This window comes from Salmo salar, chromosome 09, assembly GCF_965601325.2.
Source record: "Salmo salar chromosome 09, fSalSal1, whole genome shotgun sequence".
In the NCBI taxonomy this organism is placed as follows: Eukaryota; Metazoa; Chordata; class Actinopteri; order Salmoniformes; family Salmonidae; genus Salmo; species Salmo salar.
The window spans coordinates 125,975,693-125,998,763 of NC_138299.1; the positions used below are offsets into that span (position 1 = coordinate 125,975,693).

The 23,071-nt window shown below is 42.7% G+C and overlaps 1 protein-coding gene across 2 annotated transcripts in view; it reads left to right on the forward strand.

The window, feature by feature from the left end:
- LOC106612642 (limbic system-associated membrane protein) overlaps positions 1 to 23,071 on the forward strand; it is a 510,786-nt gene that overhangs the window by 455,292 nt on the left and 32,423 nt on the right. For both annotated transcript variants that reach the window (XM_014213995.3, XM_014213994.3), the window contains one exon: positions 11,799 to 12,031. In XM_014213995.3, the coding sequence (XP_014069470.1) occupies positions 11,799 to 12,031 (233 nt within the window). The remainder of the gene's footprint in view (positions 1 to 11,798; positions 12,032 to 23,071) is intronic.

Consider the following 23,071-nt stretch of genomic DNA (forward strand, 5'->3'; position numbering starts at 1 on the left):
GTTATAGAATGAATGTTTCGTCGGTCTTCGCGTTCAATGATCGAATTTCTAGCTGCAGACTATTAATTAATATCAAAGACTTGTTATTATTCTGTCGGTATCGATAGTCTAAAAGTTTAACCACGTGGTATGGTTAAAGTTAAGTAGAGGGATGCAGGGTCAAACCTATTGGCCAACTCGTAATGGAGTGGAGGCCTGGTCTGAAGAAAGTAACCCTGGGTGGGGGTTTTATTCGGAATGACAGAAAAAGGCTGTCTCATGACGCCAGGTCTTGTCTGTGTCCCTGGGGGCGTGCCGATGACTGAGTTAAGCTTTGAACAGAAATACAATTCTATCACATTAACATCAGTACATAGCCTCTCAACATTCTCTCAACGAACTCTGTTCGCTGCTCTGGCACCCCAATGGTGGAACAAGCTCCCTCACGACGCCAGGACAGCGGAGTCAATCACCACCTTCCGGAGACACCTGAAACCCCACCTCTTTAAGGAATACCTAGGATAGGATAAATTAATCCTTCTACCCCCCCCCCCCCCTTAAAAGATTTAGATGCACTATTGTAAAGTGGTTGTTCAACTGGATATCATAAGGTGAATGCACCAATTTGTAAGTCGCTCTGGATAAGAGCGTCTGCTAAATGACTTAAATGTAATGTAAATGTAACATATTCCAAATAGCTTTAATCTTATTAAATCATTGTATACAACCATTTAGATGCAAGTCCCATAGCTGAGGCTATTATATAAACCTTAGTATGGTAATATGGTACTATTGTCTCCAATGGGTATCACAAAATTGTACCAAGCGGACCAGTTCGTAGCTGGATTCTTCACCGATCTTTTATACCTTCTCCAGAACATAAATGTCGTTCGGTTCCCCAATTCTGTGAGTTGGAAGAATTTCCTTTGTCTCTCTATGAAACCCCTCTCTGTCTCAACTGGGCCATGCGGCAGGACATTCTCCTTTAGAATTTCACGACCGCCTTCACAGGGCCTGGGTAGGGAGAGGTAGGTAGGGGGATGGTGCAAGGGGGAGGGGGTCAACTGTGCTCCCTGTTCCCAGAGAGAGGGCAACGTCATGACATAATGGTGTCACATCGTTGTTCAGTGATGACAGGAATTCGTCTCATGATCATAATACATTTCTTAATAATGTCTTTGATGATGTGTTCTGACTCTATCTTGGTAGAATAGTGTTATTCTGTCATTTATGTATTCAAATAGCTACAATTTTATTAAAAACTGAACATGTCTAATTCAGAAGTGTCAGATAGAACCTTATGGTTGAACCCAAATTGATTTACAGATGTCTCAGGGTTTTGATACTCTGCACTTTAGATGCCTTTAAGGTGAGGACCTTAATGGGTTATAAAGAAGAATTCACTACAAAACAGTTCTGAGATCTGTGATGTGAAAACTTTGATGCTCAATTGTTCAGAAGTGTTCTTTGTGCAGGTAGAACCTTATAGTCCCAAGGTCACAAGTGTAAACTAGGTCTACTTTTAACATAATAACAGACAATACTTCAACTCTTCAACCCAACATCTATAAACACTGTAATGTCTTGCGGATGTTATTGTCAATTCTTCACATTCACAAACTGCATTTCCTGTTAGCATGATTATTTCCCAACCTCTCTGCGATACATTGGTTTTAAAAGTTGCACCTCTGTAAAAAACCTTTCAGATATGGTTTAGACGCATGTCTGACGCAATTCGTTACCATAGAAACAATCTCAACCTTTTCTGGATGTAACAACAGTTACCCAAAGCAATCCAAACACCAGCGGCCTGTCTCAATTGATTACTATGATGGTTCCGGTCCAGGTTCACCTTGTTGTTGATGCATATGGTGTAATGGTGTGTGCCAGAAACCTCCTGGGTTGTGTCTGTAATCTATGGTCCATGGTTACACCACTCCACTCCAGAGCCAGGGCTAGCGAGACAATGGTGGGCGAATCCTCAGTGTCTTCTCCCTCCAAGTGCGTTTAGGTTTAAGGATTTCTCCTGAGTGAACAAGGTTCTTATAAGAGGCGACAGGAGCATGTGGCCAGCGCAAAGCGATTACCAGTTTCCCCCATCACTTTAAAGTGATATGCTGCATGTTCCACAGTCAATTCCCAGCTACCTGTGACAGCAAGAAATTGGCAACGCTGAGCCACACAAAATGTTTTTTTTTTTCACTTGAAGTGAGCGAGTGCTTCAACGCCAGCCATCAACTGAAATAAAAATCAGCAACTTCAGAGTAATTTAACTGGTTGCTCTCTCAGTAATCATCTGGGTGACTGGTAGGTTTGTCTTGAGGCAATCTGTTGTAGTGTGTTGGGTGGCAACTTGGGGCAAATCTGTCCTGAAAAACTCACTTCCTCCTTGTCTAACCTGCAGGAAGACAGATTTCCACCCAGAAAATGTTTACTGTGAGCGTCGACACCTTTGTGATTAATTATTGGCCTGAGAATTTTTTTTATTTATTCCATCGTGTGTATTATTTTGTGGCAGACATGCATTTCACTGCATTATTAATATTCCTTGTGCTTTCCACTCTTTCATAGTGAGAGAAAGCATGAATCCAAGCACGGAAAACCACTTTTTCTTGCAGTTACACATCAGGACCGTCTTGGTGTAATCTCATGGAACAGTGCCACACCACCCCTTCCTCTGTCCTCCTCAGACAGAAAGCAATTAATGGAATATCTGTAAGCTCGTATATACCGTGGCTGAAATAGTGGGGGTATATAATGTACAGCTGGATGGATCATTCATTACCAACAACGCTCATTATTCCTCCCAATCTATGCACCTTTCAGATTTGGAGATGAGGCATTTTGAGGGATATCAGATGTGTCCTTTAAACGTCGACTGCAGAACACATTTTTTTCTAAACCACAGCCATGCTTTAGTTTAGTACAAATCTTAGCTCTCGGTTTCTCCACTTTTTCATACAAGCAATCTTTCTTTGTTCATGTCACACTGTCAAGGCTGCGATGAGTGACTTTAATCATATACACTCAAAGGAATGTCGTACTTTACAAATCATCACTTCAACTGACGTTGTTTCATTTTTTACGTACCTGAGATATTGTTTAATGTTTTTCAGTTAAAGATATAGCCTGTAACAAAACTTAAATGCTTTAAACATGGAAAGTGTATAATCATAGCACTTATAATGTAATCAAAAATTAACCTTAACCAAGGATGTAGAACTCTGCATAAACCATGTACCCATTAGGCTAATGTACGCATGTTAAATTAATTCACACAATTATGGAGATATTTGGAGCGCTATAACATTTAATGTATTAATAATCCTTTACTTATTAATCAAGGTAGCTCTCTGCCTTGGACCTAAAGACCGTTGCATTAGCAGAACACAAATAAATAACACAACACTGTTGTCGGGCAGAGCAGACTACTTTGTCTTGTTGCTATTGACTAGGTAACAAACAGTCTAACCTTTTACTGGATGTTTTACTGTGGTTGTCATGACTGTGTACAGTAAAGACATTTATCACGAATTAAACTTAGCGGACCTTCAAACTTGAGAACTGCTGTACAATTCTGTTGGGCTTTGATTGGCAGAGCCAGGACTGGTTGGCTGGGAGTAGAGACAAACATTGGCTGTTGTTCCAAGTCCAGACTGGGAGGTGAATAGCCTTTCATTTGGATTACACTCGATGGGGGTATGATGGTGGGCAGATGATGTGCAGGATGAAACAACCACTTTATAATGCTTTTTTAAAAAGTATTTCTTTTTACAGCTGACACAGACAGACAAAACAGCAACCCCAAGGTTGAAAGTAGTGGACACTTTAGATATTAAAGGTGCACTATGCTGGAATCGCTCTGCCATTTCCTGGTTGTTAAAATTCTAATAGTTCACCTAATTTCAGTTTGTGACAAAACAACCAAGTATTGTGTAGAGAATCATTGTACCATCTAAACTGCTGTGAAATATATATTCAATAACCAAAAATATTTTATTTTCAGCTGTTTGAAGCTGGTGTACAAAACCGAAAGGATGAAAGTTAAGAATGGGAAGCATAGAAATCGCGCACATAATACAGATCTACCGTTTCTTAGATTTGCTTTCAATGAAAAAGACAGGTCTATAACTAACATGTCTATGCAAATTTGATCGGGTCACCCAAAAAGTTAGAGTTGAAGTTGGAAGTTTAAATACACATAAGCCAAATACATTTAAACTCAGTTTTTCACAATTCCTGACACTTAATTGTAGTAAACATTCCCTGTCTTAGGTCAGTTAGGATCACCACTTTATTTTAAGAATGTGAAATGTCAGAATAATAGTAGAGAGAATGATTTATTTCAGCTTTTATTTATTTCATCACATTCCCAGTGGGTCAGAAGTTTACATACACTCAATTAGTATTTGGTAGCATTGCCTTTACATTTTTTAACTTGGGTCAAATATTTCAGGTAGCCTTCCACAAGCTTCCTTATACCAGCTCCTGACAGAGCTGGTATAACTGAGTCAGGTTTGTAGGATCCTTGCACACGCTTTTTCAGTTCTGCCCACACATTTTCTATAGGCTTGAGGTCAGGGCTCTAATACCTTGATTTTGTTGTCCTTAACGCATTTTGCCACAACTTTGATAGAATGGTTGGGGTCATTGTCCATTTGGAAGACCCATTTGTGACCAAGCTTTAACTTCCTGACTGATGTCTTGAGATGTTGCTTCAATATATCCACATAATGTTCCTGCCTCATGATGCCATCTTTTTTGTGAAGTGCACCAGTCCCTCCTGCTGCAAAGCATCCCCACAACATGATGCTGCCAGCCCCGTGAAAGAAATAAAAGCTGAAATAAATCATTTTCTCTACTATTATTCTGAAATGTCACATGCTTAAAATAAAGTGGTGATCCTAACTGATTAAATTGATTAAATGTCAGGAATTGTGAAAAACTGAGTTTAAATGTATTTGGCTAAGGTGTATGTAAACTTCCGACTGATGCTGCCACCCCGTGCTTCACGGTTGGGATGGTGTTCTTCGGCTTGCAAGCCTCCCCCTTTTTCCTCCAAACATAACGATGGTCATTACGGCCAAACAGTTCTATTTTTGTTTCATCAGACCAGAGGACATTTCTCCAAAAAGTACGATCTTTGTCCCCATCTGCAGTTGCAAACCGTAGTCTGGCTTTTTTTATGGCGGTTTTGAAGCAGTGGCTTCTTCCTTGCTGATCAGCCTTTCAAGGTTATGTTGATATAGGACTCGTTTTACTGTGGATATAGATACTTTTGTACCTGTTTCCTCCAGCATCTTCACAAGGTCCTTTGCTGTTGTTTTGGGATTGATTTGCACTTTTCGCACCAAAGTACGTTCACCAAAGTACGTTCATACCGCTCAGGAAGGCGTCTCCTTCCTGAGCGGTATGACGGTTGCGTGGTCCCATGGTGTTTATACTTGCGTACTATTGTTTGTACAGATGAACGTGGTACCTTCAGGCATTTGGAAATTGCTCCCAAGGATGAACCAGACTTGTGGAGGTCTACAATTTTTTTTCTGAGGTCTTGGCAGATTTCTTTTGATTTTCCCATGAATGTCAAGCAAAGAGGCACTGAGTTTGAAGGTAGGCCTTGATTTACATCCACAGGTACACCTCCAATTGACTCAAATGATGTCAATTAGCCTATCAGAAGCTTCGAAAGCCATGACATCATTTTCTGGAATTTTCCAAGCTGTTTAAAGGCACAGTCAACTTAGTGGATGTAAACTTCTGACCCACTGGAATTGTGATACACTGAATTATAAGTGAAACAATCTGTCGGATAAATTACTTGTGTCATGCACAAAGTAGATGTCCTAACCGACTTGCCAAAACTATAGTTTGTTAACAAGAAATTTGTGGAGTGGTTGAAAAATTTGTTTTATTGACTCCAACCTAAGTGTATGTAAACTTCCGACTTCACCTGTACATATTGCAGCGTTAGGCTTATACAATTTAAAAATAGAGCTTATCAATCAAGCTTGGAGTGTATTCATAAAAACGTCAGATGCAACTCACAACCTCTTCAGAGCCACTCAGAATGTGGAGCGGATGGTCATTGTAGTTATCAACCTCTTAACTTTCCAGACAAGTAATACTGTAAATAAGCAATTTCAACAGTATTACGATTCATACCAAGACTTGAGTGGTCTTCTTATACAAGATGACAGGTGCTTTGTCAAGTCTTGGTAATTAGAGGCCTCTGTGCCAGGGCAATCTAACCTTTAGCACTCCCTCAAGGCCACAAGCAGCAGAGAGAGCGCTATTGCAAAGGCCTCATAGGGTCCGCTGAGAGGTCTGTGCTGATAGAGCCACAGCATTACAGCGATGTAGAGTGAGTACAAATCATTCACAGGGGCATACTCCAGTACCCCTGCTGTCTAGAAGCCATACCTCCTTTGCTTTACATTATCTTCCTCTCAGTACAGTATTAACATGTCCTCAATAGTGTTTTCCCTATGGATTACACAGAGGGCGTTTTACAGCAAATTATTTTCTAATGTATATCATTTATTATTTACTGTGAGGGAAGAGGTTGCTTATCTCAGGTTTATCCTCAGTTATGAGGCATAATGTGCAGAGAGAGCATCTCAGGAGGTTTAATCGAAGCAGGATGCCATTTCCATACATCCCCCTGACTAGGATTCTCAGAGGTACCATCTATCCCACAGTTATGTTCAAGCAATCTTTTCTCACCTCCACAACTAGTTTAGCAATACAGATAAACCAACAGTCACTGTACTGTAAGGATTCATCTCAAAATAATAATCTCCTAGTTGACTGATTATTCAGACAGTGATGTATGTGAACCAGGAGAGCAAGAACGGAGCATGATGGGAAATTATTCCAATGTTTTGTGGCTATTTAGAGGCTTTGTAGTGGAATCCTGCCCAAAGACAAAGGAGAGGGTCTCAATCTTTCCAGATGCATACTGTATATGTCACACGCACACAGCTTCTTCCTCTGCGAGCTGTTCTGAGTGAATCATGTTGAGGAGAATTTACTAAGTGTTCTGGGAAAAAGGAATTCAAAGGAGGTACCAAAAAGTGAAAGGAGCATCCTCAGATAACCAGCAGCCTCCAATGTTTTTTTTGTTTCTTCTCTCCCCACTTCTTCCTTTTCTTCATTGTACAACATGTGTTCTGTTGCCACTGTGGGTTTATTTACTTGTACAGTTAGTTATATTTGTAGCATCTAGAATAAATTGATTTCCTGCAGGTTTCACCCTATGGGCTAGATTCGGGTCCAGAGGGCATTGGTGTCTTTTTCCGTAATGATATCAATTCCTTTTAGGTCTATGAATAAAAGGATACTTTTTCTCACCCTCATAATTTTTCTTTTAAATGCTTCATTGGCACTCTGTGGATTTCATAAACAACCCTCAAAAACATCACACTTTCCTTTTGAATCAAACCAATTAATGTGACCCTCACAATAAACTGTGTCAACACAATTTTACGAGAATAATAATGATTTGTGTTTGAACCCACTTTGCTTAATTTCGTCTTTTGTGTCGATTCAACAGTATATCTGGAGTTCCTTGGGTCTGTAAAATTACCCGAATTTTCTAAATGGCAGATGTGTGAAATTAATTAGTAAATTGATTATTATGTACACTATACACCAACATGGCTAATGAATCACCTGGTTGTTTATGAACGTGTGAAATCCTTAGTCCTCTAAAGACAGGACATTTTTATCTGGCATCCGTTGAGGGCCGTCTGCTCTGTACTGTACCTACCAAGGGCTTTTCTATTCCTCCTAGTTTCTAAACAAATGCACTGTTCCCTCTAAGCCATGTCCTTGGAGATTACTGCCACCTTCCCGGAAATACTCTTAACCTGCTACCGAGAACGTATCTGGGGCGAGGAAATGCTGTAAGGGGAAAAGATATGACCTGGCTTTGATTTGCCTGCTGCTTTTTTCCACTGTGTGCTACATGCAAACAGAACGACTTGTAAAAGGAACAGACCCCTCACAAACCGAAGGAGAAGGGGAGTTAGCCCATGATCAGCCAACATAATTCTCCATCATTTTAATCAAAACAGTGTTACAGGGGGTTTCGTCAAGTTGATCGATCGCTTGAGAGAGAGCATCTGTGATTATGTAAGTGAGCTGGTTGTTTTCAGTTTTTTGCGTCCTGCCTGTAGAGCAGCTGTGCCTCCCACCACCCCCTCACACCACCTCAGCATGGTTCAGTCCAGTCCATTCTGCTTGGGGGGGAGTATGAAGGGAGTACAGGGGGAGTAGCTGTCTGCCAGAGCCTGGCACGTCTCCCCTCTCATTAGTCTCCCACTATGCCTCTGCTGCCTGTATTGTGAGCTGTGGGCTTCCCCTACGGTGAACCCTGCAGCATGGCCGCGGCCCAGCTCAGCTCAGCAGCACAGGCATCCGTCAAACCCAACAGACCCCTGTCATCCTCACCACCTGCCTGCCGCTCGCCAAAGCAGAGGTTGCTTAGAGACAGGGAGAGAGGGAGGCAGGAGCCGCTTGCCTTCTAGGGCAGCCGCTTGTTAGTTTGAACAGGAAAAAGGTTTGGCTGGCGCCCTGCATGCGGTGACCAGGGAGCGTTGGGGCTTGCGGAGGGTTTGTGAAGCACGATGAGGAAACTGATGTGCTCCCACTGTAGTTCTGCTCACCTGACAGGGAGTCCAGGGTGTCTCTGATTGGAGAGCAGAGGGTTAGAAAGGGTTCCTATTGGCAGATAAAGGTGTTGGGTACTATTAGGTTTTGCCTGTGGAGGGGGGAGTTTTTTTAAGAACAAATTTATTTTTTACAATGACAGCCTACACCGGCCAAACCCAGAGAACACTGGGCCAATTGTGCACCACCCTATGGGACTCCCAATCACAGCCGGTTGTGAAACAGCCTGGATTCGAACCAGGGTGTCTGTAGTGATGCCTCAAGCACTGAGATGCAGTGTCTTAGACCGCTGCGCCACTCGGGAGCCCTAAAACTCTTCTGGCAGAGGGTGGTTTTGATCCATCGACCTCTGGGTTATGGGACCAGCACGCTTCCGCTGCACCACTCTGCTTCCCGAATGGGTTGTAGACATCTGTGAATAAGTAAGAGAGAACCTGGGCCCATATGTATCAAACGTCTCAGAGTAGCAGTGTTGATCTAGGATCAGGTTTCCTCTGTCAATATAATCTTATTCATGATTGGGCAACTCTGATCCTAGATCAGCATTCTTGCTCTGAGACGCTTTACAAATACGGGCCCAGTTATTAAGGTGGTAACCGTCCTAGATTTCTGATAAGCCACCTCTCCTTCGATAGGAAAGGCCAGAGTAGTGACACTACTGCATTTGAGAACCCCTTAGAGTCATTGTGAAACAACTTCTGCTCCCCGACTAATTCACTTTCTGTTTTGAATATACTCGATATACTGTGTCGAGTGGCTGAGTTATCAATTAGCATTTTCGGCATATGTCTGCCAGGTTATATTATGCATTATATCCATTCTCATTGATTCAGACGTCCCCTTACATTTATTCATTAAGCAGGCGCTCTAACACACAGTCGTAGACATCATACTTATACACGGTGTAATGCTCTGACAGCATGCAACAAGCCGAGCTAAACAAGAGGATACTGATGTCCTTTTTAATCAGGAGGAAAACCAATATTGGTCACCTAGATATGTTTGTGGTCCTTTGTAGCTCAGTTGGTAGAGCATGGTGGTTGCAACGGCAGGATAGTGGATTCGATTCCTGGGACCACCCGTACGTAAAATGTATGCATGCATGACTGTAAGTCGCTCTCGATAAAAACATTTGCTAAATGGTATATATTCTATATTTATCAGAAGAGAGAGCAAAGCGGGGAGAACTGGAGAGATCGAAAAGAGCTTAAAGGGATCCTCAGGGATTTTGACAAATCTATTTCCCAGAGTTAGATGAACTCGTGGATACCATTTTTATGTCTCTGTGTGCACTTTGAAGGAAGTTGCTAACTAGCGCTAGCGCAATTGCTAACTAGCATTAGCGCAATGACTGCTAGCAGATACCCATAGACTTCCAGTCATTGCGGTAACTCTAGTTAGCATTGCCTCACGAAACTACCTCAAACTTCCTTCATACTGGATACAGAGACATATAAATGGTATCCAATAGTTCATCTGACTCTGGGGAAGTAGATAAAGGGCCTCATTGACAAAATCCTGAAGTATCCTTTTAAGTGCAGCAATCCCTCAGAGATGCCTCGGATTAGGAGTCATTTTCATTCCAATAATTAATCCTTCGCTTATCTTTGGTCACTACGTATAGTGATCTCTCCCTATATCCAATAGACGTACAGTACCAGTCAAAAGTTTGGACACACCTACTCATTCAAGGGTTTTTCTTTATTTTTTACTATTTTCTACATTGAAGAATAATAATGAAGACATAAGAACTATGACATAACACATATGGAATCATGTAGTAACTAAAAAAGTGTCAAACAAATCAAAATATATTTGATATGAGATTCTTCAAAGTAGCCATCCTTTGCCTTGAAGACAGCTTTGCACACTCTTGGCATTCTCTCAACCAGCTTCACCTGGAATGCTTCTCCAACAGTCTTAAAAGAGTTCCCGCATATGCTGAGCACTTGTTGGCTGCCTTTCACTCTGCAGTCCAACTCATCCCAAACCATCTCAGTTGGGTTGAGGTCGGGTGATTGTGGAGGCCAGGTCATCTGATGCAGCACTGCATCACTCTCCTTCTTGGTCAAATAGCTGTTACACAGCCTGGAGGTGTGTTGGGTCATTGTCTTGTTGAAAAACAAATGATAGTCCCACTACGCCCAAACCAGATGGGAAGGCTTATCTCTCCAGAATGCTGTGGAAGCCATGCTCGTTAAGTGTGCCTTGAATTCTAAATAAATCACAGACAGTGTCACCAGCAAAGCACCCCCACACCATCACACCTCCTTCTCCATGCTTCACGGTGGGAACCACACATGCGGAAATCATCAGTTCACCTACTCTGCGTCACACAAAGACACAGCGACACAGCGGACAGATTTCCTCCGGTCTAATGTACATTGCTCGTGTTTCTTGGCCCAAGCAAGTCTCGTCTTCTTATTGGTGTCCTTTAGTAGTGGTTTCTTTGCAGCAATTCGACCACGAAGGCCTGATTCACACAGTCTCCTCTGAACAGTTGATGTTGAGATATATCTGTTACTTGAACTCTGAAGCATTTATTTGGGATGCAATTTCTGAGGCTGGTAACTCTAATGAACTTATCCTCTGCAGCAGAGGCAACTCTGGGTCTTCCTTTCCTGTGGCGGTCCTCATGAGAGCTAGTTTCATCAAAGCGCTTGATGGTTTTTTGACTGCACTTGAAGAAACTTTCAAAGTTCTTAATATTTTCCGGATTGACTGACCTTCATGTCTTAAAGTAATGATAGCTGTTCTTGCCATAATATGGACTTGGTATTCAATCTGTTAATTGAAATGCATTCCAGGTGACTACCTCATGAAGCTGGTTGAGAGAATGCCAAGAGTGTGCAAAGCTGTCATCAAGGCAAAAGGTGGCTAATTTGAGGAATCTCAAATATATTTTGATTTGTTTAACACTTTCTTGGTTACTACGTGTTATTTCATATTTTTGATGTCTTCACTATTATTCTACAATGTAGAAAATAGTAAGAATAAAGAAAAACCCTTGAATGAGGGGGTGTGTCCCAACTTTTGACTGGTACTGTACATAGATTTGAATATTAATTTCACGCGGTTCTGGTGATACTTGTTTTCAAATCAACCTGATTCGTAACTTGGTACATTTCCTCTCTTTTTTGTCCTTCCAGGTGTTACGTGGATGATAAGGTGTCCAAAGTTGCCTGGCTCAACCGATCCAACATCATCTTCGCTGGGGAGGACAAGTGGTCGCTGGACCCACGTGTGGACCTAGTGAACAAGGGCCAGCTGGAGTACAGCCTTCGCATCCAGAAAGTGGATGTGTACGACGAGGGCTCCTACACATGCTCCATCCAGACCAAACAGCAGTCCAAGACCTCTAATGTCCATCTCATTGTCCAAGGTAGGCACTAGCACAATTAACCAATCAATCAACAAATAAATCCATCAATCAATCCAAGAAGTGTATTTATAACGGCCTTTTTACAGTAAAAGTTTACAGTAACTTGGCCATTATTAGGTTCTGAACGAACAGAGTAAAAACTCAAATGGACGACTAGAAACAGCTCAAACCAAGTTTTTTTCACCACTGGGTCATACAGCAGCAAAGACAAAGACATGTTTATACAAGCACATATCTTTATACACTCCTACTGGGCGGAGTCAACTCCTTGCATGTCTAAGATACACACTCCTCATTAGTTAGACAGAAACACAGTAGGTTCCTCTTACTGGTATTGGCATGGCCCTGCCTAAGTCTAGGACCATCATGGGTGTGTGTGTGTGTGTGTGGTGTGTGTGTGTGTGTGTGTGTGTGTGTGTGTGTGTGTGTGTGTGTGTGTGTGTGTGTGTGTGTGTGTGTGTGTGTGTGTGTGTGTGTGTGTGTGTGTGTGTGTGAGGTGGGCCCCTGTGGCCCACCTCCCAGCAGTGTCTTCTCTCTTCATCTGTTGACCTTATCTCGAGTTGAGTTCCACATCCCTTATGGTCCTGGTTCCTCAGCAACTGGCCTGCCTTATCAACAACTGACACTAGACTGTTGCCCTTTGCCTCCCTCCTTAGGAACATTCATATTCAACAATAACATATTTGAATATTAACTTTCCGCACTTCCCCTTTTCTCTCTCAGTAACATTCCACACACCTAGTTCCTCTTGACCCTTCATTGACCCCTAACATATACATTCCTTATACATGTTAAGTAATAAATACGTTCTAGTATGGAAACAAGAATGTGTTTATTTCTAGCTAGAATCCAACTCCATGTACGTAGCTGCCTGTCTCAGGACTAACAGTCTACCATCGTCCTCCATCAACCAGCAGCCCACCTATAGGTCTCTGTAATCTCCTTGTCTTCCATATTATCTGGACAGCTGACAGGGAGTTCTCTTTAGCTGTCAAGAACTCCTTATCAACTGTCCACACAGTGTGAAAGACAAGGAGATGTCTGTCTGCTCAGCAGAATGTAGATCTGAGGCCCTCGCTGTGAGGTCTTGTTTCTTGCCGTTTCACCTGAAGCAATTTCCAGTAGTTCTTTACCTTTATCTTGGTGCACTTGTGCTGCATATCAAACCTGAAGCTGAAATTCAAGTTAACCCATTAATGTTGATTTGTTTGTGCAATAATAGTTTGTGAAATAATTGTGTCTATATTCTGTCTAACAGCACCAAATAGTGATATGATTAGGGGTGGAAGATGGATGATAACCTAAGATAGCATTTTACCACACAAAAGCTACAGGAGAACGCTGTCTGTTCACGTAGCGATGAATTTAAGAGCTGATCTATTAATAGCACTGAAAGGTCAATACATGAATTGATGCTTGTGCCATGTTCTAAGTGGATCTGTTCCAGCAAATTGTTCCCTGTTACCAGAATCCCATTGGGTTCAATTAGACACTGCTTGATCATTGGTTTTTCTCATATAGTCTTCCTGTGTTTTCATTGACCTGCACATATTTCATGACTGACATTTAGAGTTAAAAATTGATTCTACATTGTTTTTCACCATTCATTACTTTTTCTCTCCAGTAGTCCTCAGTCCTAATCTTCAACTGTTATGTGGATACGAGATAACATTAGCCTGGTCCCAGATCTGTTTGTGCCGTCTTGCCAACTCCTATAGTCATTGTTATAACAATGTGACAAAATGACCATATGAATTGGCAAGACAGCCCAAACGGGTCAGGGACCAGCTTACTTTTTCCTGTGGGAAGCATTGTATTAATTTCCTCCCCCCATGCTGAAACTATGGCGTCATATTGAAAGCATATCACATCCCACTGTGTTAGTAATAGTAGAATTCTGGCTGGCTACAGGAGAAAGTCACATCGTCATCACATCATTCAATTATCCAACACACATTTACTGCTGAATACAGAATTTTTGCACATAGCTTAGGGTGGAAATGTCTGCCAGATGAAGTGAAACTCTGTGTGTGGTTTCCCTTTCAACGACACGTAAGAAACTCCAAAAGCAGAGTAAAACAAGTTAAATGGCTGGTCACCCTTCATCTTTTACGAAAATGTTTCCAACAGCAGCAGCCAATGCCTCTACCTGCTAGTTAGCTGGCGGAGACCATGTTCATGTAAACGAAGCTGACATGCTTTCTGCTAGCAGGGACACCAGTGTAATTGGAAAACAAATGAGTAAATTTGCTGTGAATAATAAAGCCATGAACTTGCAGCATGCTTAAAGGCATTGGCGCTCAAAGACAGGGTCATTGCACATGATACGAATCACAAAATGGCGATTTTGCCAGCCCATTCGCTTTTGATTTTAATGAAACCCGATCTAGCCGTTGACGTCGAGCCATTGAAAATCTGTGTGACTATGATACTCCGACACCATTGGTTGACTTTAGTGTTTGCTTGGTATACGAGAGAGTGACAGTGTGTCAAGAGCAATGTGTGTCTGCTGGTCATGTGACAAATGTTCGAGACCATTGAAATCTGTCAATAAAATGGATCCCATGATGGTCTCCTATTGCAGCAGGCAAGAGTAAGCTATTTTTTGTGCAGCAAACGGCACCGGTTTGTCAGCAGATTTTTATCAGGATTGATTTGGTCGCTTTTAAATTAATGTCAGCATTATTCATTCTTTATTAAAAAATCTAAATCATTTAAATTAGAGTGCCAAGCAGCAACACAGGGTTCTTAGCAGACAAGCACACAGATCCACCATGCAGTGAATAGATACTGCTATAAACGCCTAATTCAGGGTTCCCCAACTGACGGCCCGCGGGCCAGGTTTTCAGATGCAAAAAATATATAAAATATATGTATATAGTACCAGTGAAAGTTTGGACACACCTACTCATTCAAAGGTTTTTCTAAATTTTTACTATTTTCCACATTGTAGAATAATAGTGACGACATCAACACTTTGAAATGACACATATGGTGTATAGTAAACAAAAAGTGTTAAACAAATCAAACGATGTTATATTTGAGATTCTTCAAAGTAGCCACTCTTTGCCTTGATGACAGCTTTGCATACTCATGGCATTCTCTTAACCAGCTTCACCTGAGCACTTGTTGGCTGCTTTTCCTTCACTCTGCGGTCCAACTCATCCTAAACCATCTCAATTGGGTTGAGGTCAGGTGATTGTGGAGGCCAGGTCATCTGATGCAGAACTCCATCACTCTCCTTGGTAAAATAGTCCTTACACAGCCTGGAGGTGTGTTGGGTCATTGTCTTGTTGAAAAACAATTGATAGTCCCACTAAGCGCAAACCAGATGGGATGGCTTTTTTTTGCCATAATATGAACTTGGTCTTTTACAAAATATGGCTATCTTCTGTATACCCCCCCCTACCTTGTCACAACACTGAAAACTGATTGGCTCAAACGCATTGAGAAGGAAAGAAATTCCACAAATTAACTTTCAACAATTCAAATACATTGCCAGTTCATTCAAATAATATAATTGTGAACTTCACTTTAGTCAGAAGGCTGCAATATGAACTAAATGACCATGGATTACTGTGTATAACATATAGCTAGATCATAGAGGTTTCCCAGACTACATGGAAAAACTCCTTGCCCTACTTATAGGAACAGTACTGATAAAATACAACTGAATAAGTGATTGAATAGTAAACACTCCATTGTCAAGGCCTTGTCTATCGTCCCCAACCTGGACAGGGGACCTTCAGTGTCCACTGTGTCCTTATGAAGCTGGTTGAGAGAATGCCAAGATTGTGCAACGCTGTCATCAAGGCAAAGGGTGGCTACTTTGAAGAATCTCAAATATAAAATATATTTTGATTTGTTTAACACTTTACTTATTTTTTTTTATATATATTTTTACACATTCATTGTTGGACCAAAAAGACTGTTTTAACACCAGGAAATTCGCTCCAAGTGATTTTAATTTTGGAAAACTGTTCCCAATTATTACCACGCATAATAGAGAGACATATCTGATCGTATACAAATAATAATAATGAATAATTGACTGAATTTATATAGCGCTTTTCTACCAGATTAGGTATTTAAAAGCATTTTACATGGTAGGGGGAAACTCACCTCATCCACCATCAATGTGTAGCAACCACCTCAGTGATGCATGGCGAGGAGGTGAGGAGTGATGCAGTGCATTCAGAAAGTATTCAGACCCCTTGACTTTTTCCACATTTTGTTATGTTACAGCCTTATTCTAAAATTGATTAAATTGTATTTTTTCCTCATCAATCTACACATGATACCCCATAATGACAAAGCAAAAACTGTTTTAGATTTTTTTTGCAATTTTATAAAAAATGAAAAAATGAAATATCACATTTACATAAGTATTCAGACCCTTTACTTAGTACCTTGTTGAAGCACCTTTGGCAGCGATTACAGCCTCAAGTCTTCTTATGATGCTACGTATGATGCTACAAGCTTGGCACACCTGTATTTGGGGGAGTTTATCCCATTCTTCTCTGCAGATCCTCTCAAGTTCTGTCAGGTTGGATGGTGAGCGTCGCTGCACAGCTATTTTCAGATTTCTCCAGAGATGTTCGATCGGGTTCAAGGCTCTGACTGGGCCACTCCAGGACATTGAGACTTGTCCCGAGGCCACTCCTGCGTTGTCTTGGCTGTGTGCTTAGGGTCGTTGTCCTGTTGGAAGGTGAACCTTCACCCCAGTCTGAGGTCCTGAGCGCTTTGGAGCAGGTTTTCATCAAGGATATCTCTGTACTTTGCTCCGTTCATCTTTCCCTTGATCCTAACTAGTCTCCCAGTCCCTGCCGCTGAAAAACCTCCCCACAGCATGATGCTGCCACCACCATGCTTCACCGTAGCGATGGTGCCAAGTTTCCTTCAGAAGTGACACTTGGCATTCAGGCCAAGGAGTTCAATCTTGGTTTCATCAGACCAGAGAATCTGGTTTGTCATGGTATGAGAGTCCTTTAGGTGCCTTTTGGCAAACTCCAAGTGGGCTGTCATGTGCCTTTTACTGCGGATTGGTTTCGGTCTGGCCACTCTACCAGAAAGTTCTGATTGGTGGAGTGCTACATAGATGGTTGTCATTCTGGAAGGTTCTCCCGTCTCCACAGAGGAACTCTGCAGTTCTGTCAGAGTGACCATTGGGTTCTTGGTCACCTCCCTGACCAAGGCCCTTCTCCCCCTTATTGCTCAGTTTTGCCGGGCAGCCAGCTCTAGGAAGAGTCTTGGTGGTTCCAAACTTCTTCCATTTAAAATTATGGAGGCCACTGTGTTCTTGGGGACCTTCAATGCTGCAGACATTTTTGGTACCCTTCCCCAGGTCTGTGCCTCGACACAATCCTGTCTCGGAGCTCTACGGACAATTCCTTTTGACCTCATGGCTTGTTTTTTTTCTCTGACATGCACTGTCAACTGTGGGACCGTATATAGAAAGGTGTGTGCCTTTCCAAATCATGTCCAATCAATTAAATTTACCACAGGTGGACTCCAATCAAGTTGTAGAAACATCTCAAGGATGATCAATGGAAACAGGATGCACCTGAGCTCATTTTCGAGTTTCATAGCAAAGGGTCTGAAAACTTGTAGATAAGGTATTTCTGTTTTAATTTTTTTGACATTTGCATACATTTATAAAAAACTATTTTTGCTTTGTCATTATGGGGTATTGTGCAGATTGATGAGGGGAAAAAATATTTCATCCATTTTAGAATAAGGCTGTAACATAACAAAATGTGGAAAAGGAAGGGGTCTGAATACTTTCTGAATGCACTACATATGCCAATTAGGAATGAGGGGGATGATTAAGTGGCCATGATGAAATGTGGCCAGGTTGGGAATTTATCCATGACTGGGGTGAACACCCCTACTCTTACAATAAGTACCATGGGATTTTCAATGACCACAGAGAGTCAGGACACCCATTTTAATGTCCCATCCGAAAGACTGCACCCTACGCAGGGAAATGTCCCCAAATGTAATCAGGGTTTGAAATGATTATGTTTTAGTTAAATATTATATCTGTTTAGGCTTCTTGCGGTCAATTTGCTATGTAAAAAACATTTGCTTTATATGTTCCGGCACCCCGACCATCCGCTCAAGAATAAATTGTCCCGCAGCTGAATCTAGTTGATGATCCCTGCCCTACTTGTTTACCAAATAGCTCAGATCCAAGATTTGAACTCATTTGTGTTTTCTTTACTATCACCATATGAATATCCATTAGCAACCTCAGCTGTCTTTCAATGCATCAGATTGTCGTTATTTGGCTAAGGATTAAGACAAAGTCCACACACCACATTTTGAGTCAATCAAAGTGGCAGTTCATGAAAGGAATTGATTTGGTCATAAAAACTGTTCTCGCGCTAACACCAATTCCATGTTCACAATGATGAGAGATAAGTGTAGTTTCATCTCAATCACCATCATAAAGGATCTGCATTGTTATTCCTTTATCGCCGATCAATACAGAAGTGATCCACAATGGCTTTGTCCACATTTAGCCCCGTCTCACAATGGTGTGGTATTTAATGGCGTGAACCGAGACGCTTACTAAGGAGATTGTGAAGGCAGTGTGTCACTCTAAAGAGCAGCGGAGAGGGAGGGAGGGGGGGGGGGGGGGGGGGGGGGGGTGGGGGGGCGGGTGTAAGAGGTTCTACTTTAAAGTCTACATAAGGAGGAGGAACTGACCTTCACCAATTATCATGGGACAATCGAAACCTTTCAGTGGTTCTTCAGGAAGCCATCTCCCCCACCCACCTTTCCTTGCTGAAAAAGCTCCTTATTGCCGGGGCCATTGTCAGACATATTGTGTTACTAGTCTTTCTGGGGGTGGCTTTAACGGTACAGCTGCCAAGTGGATCGGTGGCTGTTCCCAGCCGCCAACCCACCCCCCTGGAAAAGAATGTCTGTCTTCTCCATGCCCATTATTTTAGCGATTGTATGTGAGGAAGAGAATGCCACAACTGCACATATTGTCTGTCACCTTTGACCCCCATAACGAAACGGACTCCTTGATGTTTTATGAAGGAAACTATTTAGTATTCCGTTTTCTTCTTGGCTAACTTGGCTGAAACCATGGGAAAAAAAGGCATCTCCTTTAATCTTTTTTATGCTCTGCAGAAGAGGCGCCTTATGCATTTAAATGGTGGCCATCCCACGGACACACGTGACTTCAGACTCATGAATAGGGCTTCAGGTGTAGGGCTGCCATGTTTCAGAGGATAAGTAGAGGTCTGTCCCATCATTCCTAGAGAGCCTCTCCTTTTTCCACTTTTCAAGACTCTGTAATATAGATGGTCAACATCTTTACATGTTATGTATTGAAAATGGAATGCTGATCTGGCCACATGCTCTCTGTCTCACCTGGCAACTGGTCTGAAAATATCCTCTCCCCAGCTATGCTTTAATAGAATCCTGTCACCTATGTCAGTCTGTCTTATCCCTACAATATTCCTCAGGTCAGCAGTACGCTCGTTTTGGGCACTCTGCCGCTCAACACAGGTCGTTCACACTGTTAGGGCCTTGCTCCCACTCTTATTGCCAACTGTGAAAGAGCTGGCCAATGGTCCAATCTCAGGACTGAAAAGACTTAGGCCCCAGAACTGTGAATAGCTTGTCCTGTCAATTATTCCCTCCTACAACCCAATAGTAGCATTTTGTTGAAGGGATCTGTGCTATTATTGGATTAGTTGACTGATCCTGACCATTGATTCTGCTCATTCAGATATACATCTCCCTTCAGCCCATCACATGCACTTTGAGATCATTTTTGTTTAATGAAAAGCGCTTTACAAATGTAACATATTACTATTATTATTATCACTACAGACGATTAACTTTATTTGAAATTAACAAAATAAGGATTATTCCCCTCCCCACTCAGACCACTCCAAGACAGTCCTAGCTAAATTCTTGCTTAAGAAATTGCTCATTGCTAAGAAGCTATTTTTGTTTCATTTTGACCATTTTCTATTGAAAACAATCACAGTAGGTCTCCCGAGTGGCGCAGCGGTCTAAGGCACTGCATCGCAGTGTTGCAGCATCACTACAGCCTGGGGTTTTGCCAGGGGGGCTTTACTTGTCTCATCGAGCTCTAGCGACTCCTTGTGGCGGGCCGGGCACCTACAGGCTGACTTCAGTCATCAGTTGAACGGTGTTTCCTCTGACACATTTGTGCAGCTTGCTTCCGGGTTCAGAAGCGTGGCTTGGCGGGTCATGTTTCGGAGGATGCATGACTCGACCTTCGCCTCTCCCGAGCCTTTTGGGGAGTTGCAGCGATGAGAAAAGATCAGAATCATGAAATTGGGGAGAAAAATGTGGTAAAAATGTGGATTTGATATTGATATAAAAATGGCTGCATTGGACCTTTAACATTCATTGCCTCCTACGTGCCAAGCATAATTGTCACTCCAAAATACCCGTTTTGTTGACAGCACAAAATGTTGAAAGGATCACATTGTTTTGAACTTAACATTCACTTTTGCAGTCATAATCACATGCACAAAATGGGGTTAAGTGATGAATACTAATGATCAGTTATGAAAGCTTTTAGTTTTAACATGTTTATTGCATTAATGCTGAAGGTCAGAAATACAGTATTACCTATAGATGTAGGATCTTAATTTGATCCCTCTTTTGTTACTGAGAATGTTCCTGCACATCAGGAAATGCAAAGTTGTACTCTATTTGAGTTTTAACGTTTGTCATTTCCACTTTGCCCTAACGAAAAATGTATCAACCCCTAAGAAAATCCATTCATTATAATCCACATAATTATTCACATTTCCTGTTGCTGCAGGGCTATTTTCCTGCTGTAGCAAACTGACTCAAATTAAGATCCTACATCTGTAGAATATTACCAGAAAACAGTCTTGTGACTAGCATCCAAAGCATATCCAAATATAGTAGACTAGAGCTTAGACTCAGCAATGGCACATGGCAGCTGTTATTAGTTTGTGTTTCATTGGCATGTTAGGCACATCGCCGTATATTTTTTATAAATGTGTTAGTTGAATGCACACACTCAAATAGTTCTCCGTTCTCCAGCTGTCTAGAGGGCAATTTTGTTTGGCCATAAAGCTGATATAACATTTCCACATTAAAGTCCTCAAGATGTGTGTTCACTGTACATTCCCTATTATAACCTGTAGACAGCAGTACAGTTCTTTGGTTGCTCTAAACACTGAGTCTGACACACTGACACAATATGACGAGTGCAAATCTACAAACTCCTTCTGGAATATACACTGAGTGTACAAAACATTAGGAACATGCTCTTCCCATGACAGACTGGTCAGGTGAATCCAGGTGAAAGCTGTGATCCCTTATTGATGTCACCTGTTAAATCCACTTCAATCAGTGTAGATGAAGGGGAGGAGACAGGTTAAAGAAGGATTTGTAAGCCTTGAGACATGGATTGTGTATGTGTGCCAATTTAGAGGGTGAAGTGACTTTGAACAGGGTATGGTAGTAGGTGCAAGTGGCACTGGTTTGTGTCAAGAACAGCAATGCTACTCGATTTTTCATGCTCAGCAGTGTCCCGTGTGTATCAAGAATGGTCCATCACCCAAAGGACATCCAGCCAACTTCACCCAACTGTGGGAAGCATTGGAGTCAACATGGGCCAGCATCCCTGTGGAACGCTTTTAACACCTTGTAGAGACCATGCCCCGACAAATTGACGTTTTCCTGAGGGCAAAAGGGGGTGCAACTCAATATTAGAGAGCATGTTAAAGGTTTTCCAGGAGTTGTTGTTCTGCCAATATTGTAAACACTCAAGATAATATGTTGTTCCTTTTGGTCTTCTGAGAAATGTTACTGATAACATTTCCCTCCCTCCCTCCCTCTCTCTCCCCTCCCTCCCTCTCTCTCCCCTCCCTCCCTCTCTCTCGCTTCCTCCCCCCCTCCCTCTCCCCCTTCCCTCCCTCCCTCTCTCTCCCTTCCCTCCCTCTCTCCCTCCCTCCCTCCCTCCCTCCCTCCCTCCCTCCCTCCCTCCCTCCCTCCCTCCCTCCCTCCCTCCCTCCCTCCCTCCCTCCCTCCCTCTCCCCCTCTCTCCCCCTCTCTCCCCCCTCTCGCTCCCTCCCCCCTTTCCTCCCTCTCTCTCCCTCCCCCCTCCCTCCCGTCGTCTCTCTCCCCCCTCCCTCTCTCTCCCCCCTCCCTCCCTCCCTCTCCCTCCCTCCCCCCTCCCTCTCTCTCTCCCCCCTCCCTCCCTCTCCCTCCCTCTCTCCCCCTCCCTCTCTCTCCCCCCTCCCTCCCTCCCTCTCTCTCTCCGTCTCTCCCTCTCTCTCTCTCCCTCTCTCTCTCTCTCCGTCTCTCCCTCTCTCTCGCCGTCTCTCCCTCTCTCTCTCCGTCTCTCCCTCTCTCTCCCCCTCCCTCTCTCTCTCCCCCTCTCTCTCTCTCTCCTTCTCTTCCTCCCTCTCTTTCCCCTCCCTCCCTCCCTCCCTCCCTCCCTCCCTCCCTCCCTCCCTCCCTCCCTCCCTCCCTCCCTCCCTCTCCATCTCTCCCTCTCCCCCTCCCTCTCTCTCCCCCTGTCTCTCTCCTTCTCTTCCTCCCTCTCTCTCTCTCTCTCCCTCTCTCTTTCTCCCCCTCCCTCTCTCTCTCCCCCTCTCTCTCTCCTTCTCTTCCTCCCTCTCTTTCTCTGTAGATATAGACCATCACCATTGTACTTGGTTATTCTGCCATTAGGTGCAGTATGTTAGAAATTATCTCTGCATTTATGATATCACAGTCTTTTATGATTTATACATAGAAGTGAGTACTGTTGTAAACGACATGCAACTAGCTATTATTACAATACTATACCTCAAAAGATGTTGTACAATTATTTCATGGAGAGGCTTTCGATGTGCTGGTACATAGTGTCCGTGGTTGTTATTTCTCCTTTGAGCTGAAGTGCACCACTTGGTAAGTATGTATGCCTAAGGCTTTACAGAGAGGAGTAGGCTAGTCCATCAGTTAAGGCAGTCAACCAAAGCAGCTTGGATGTGACTTAGTTAGTTCAGATAGATTTGACACTGG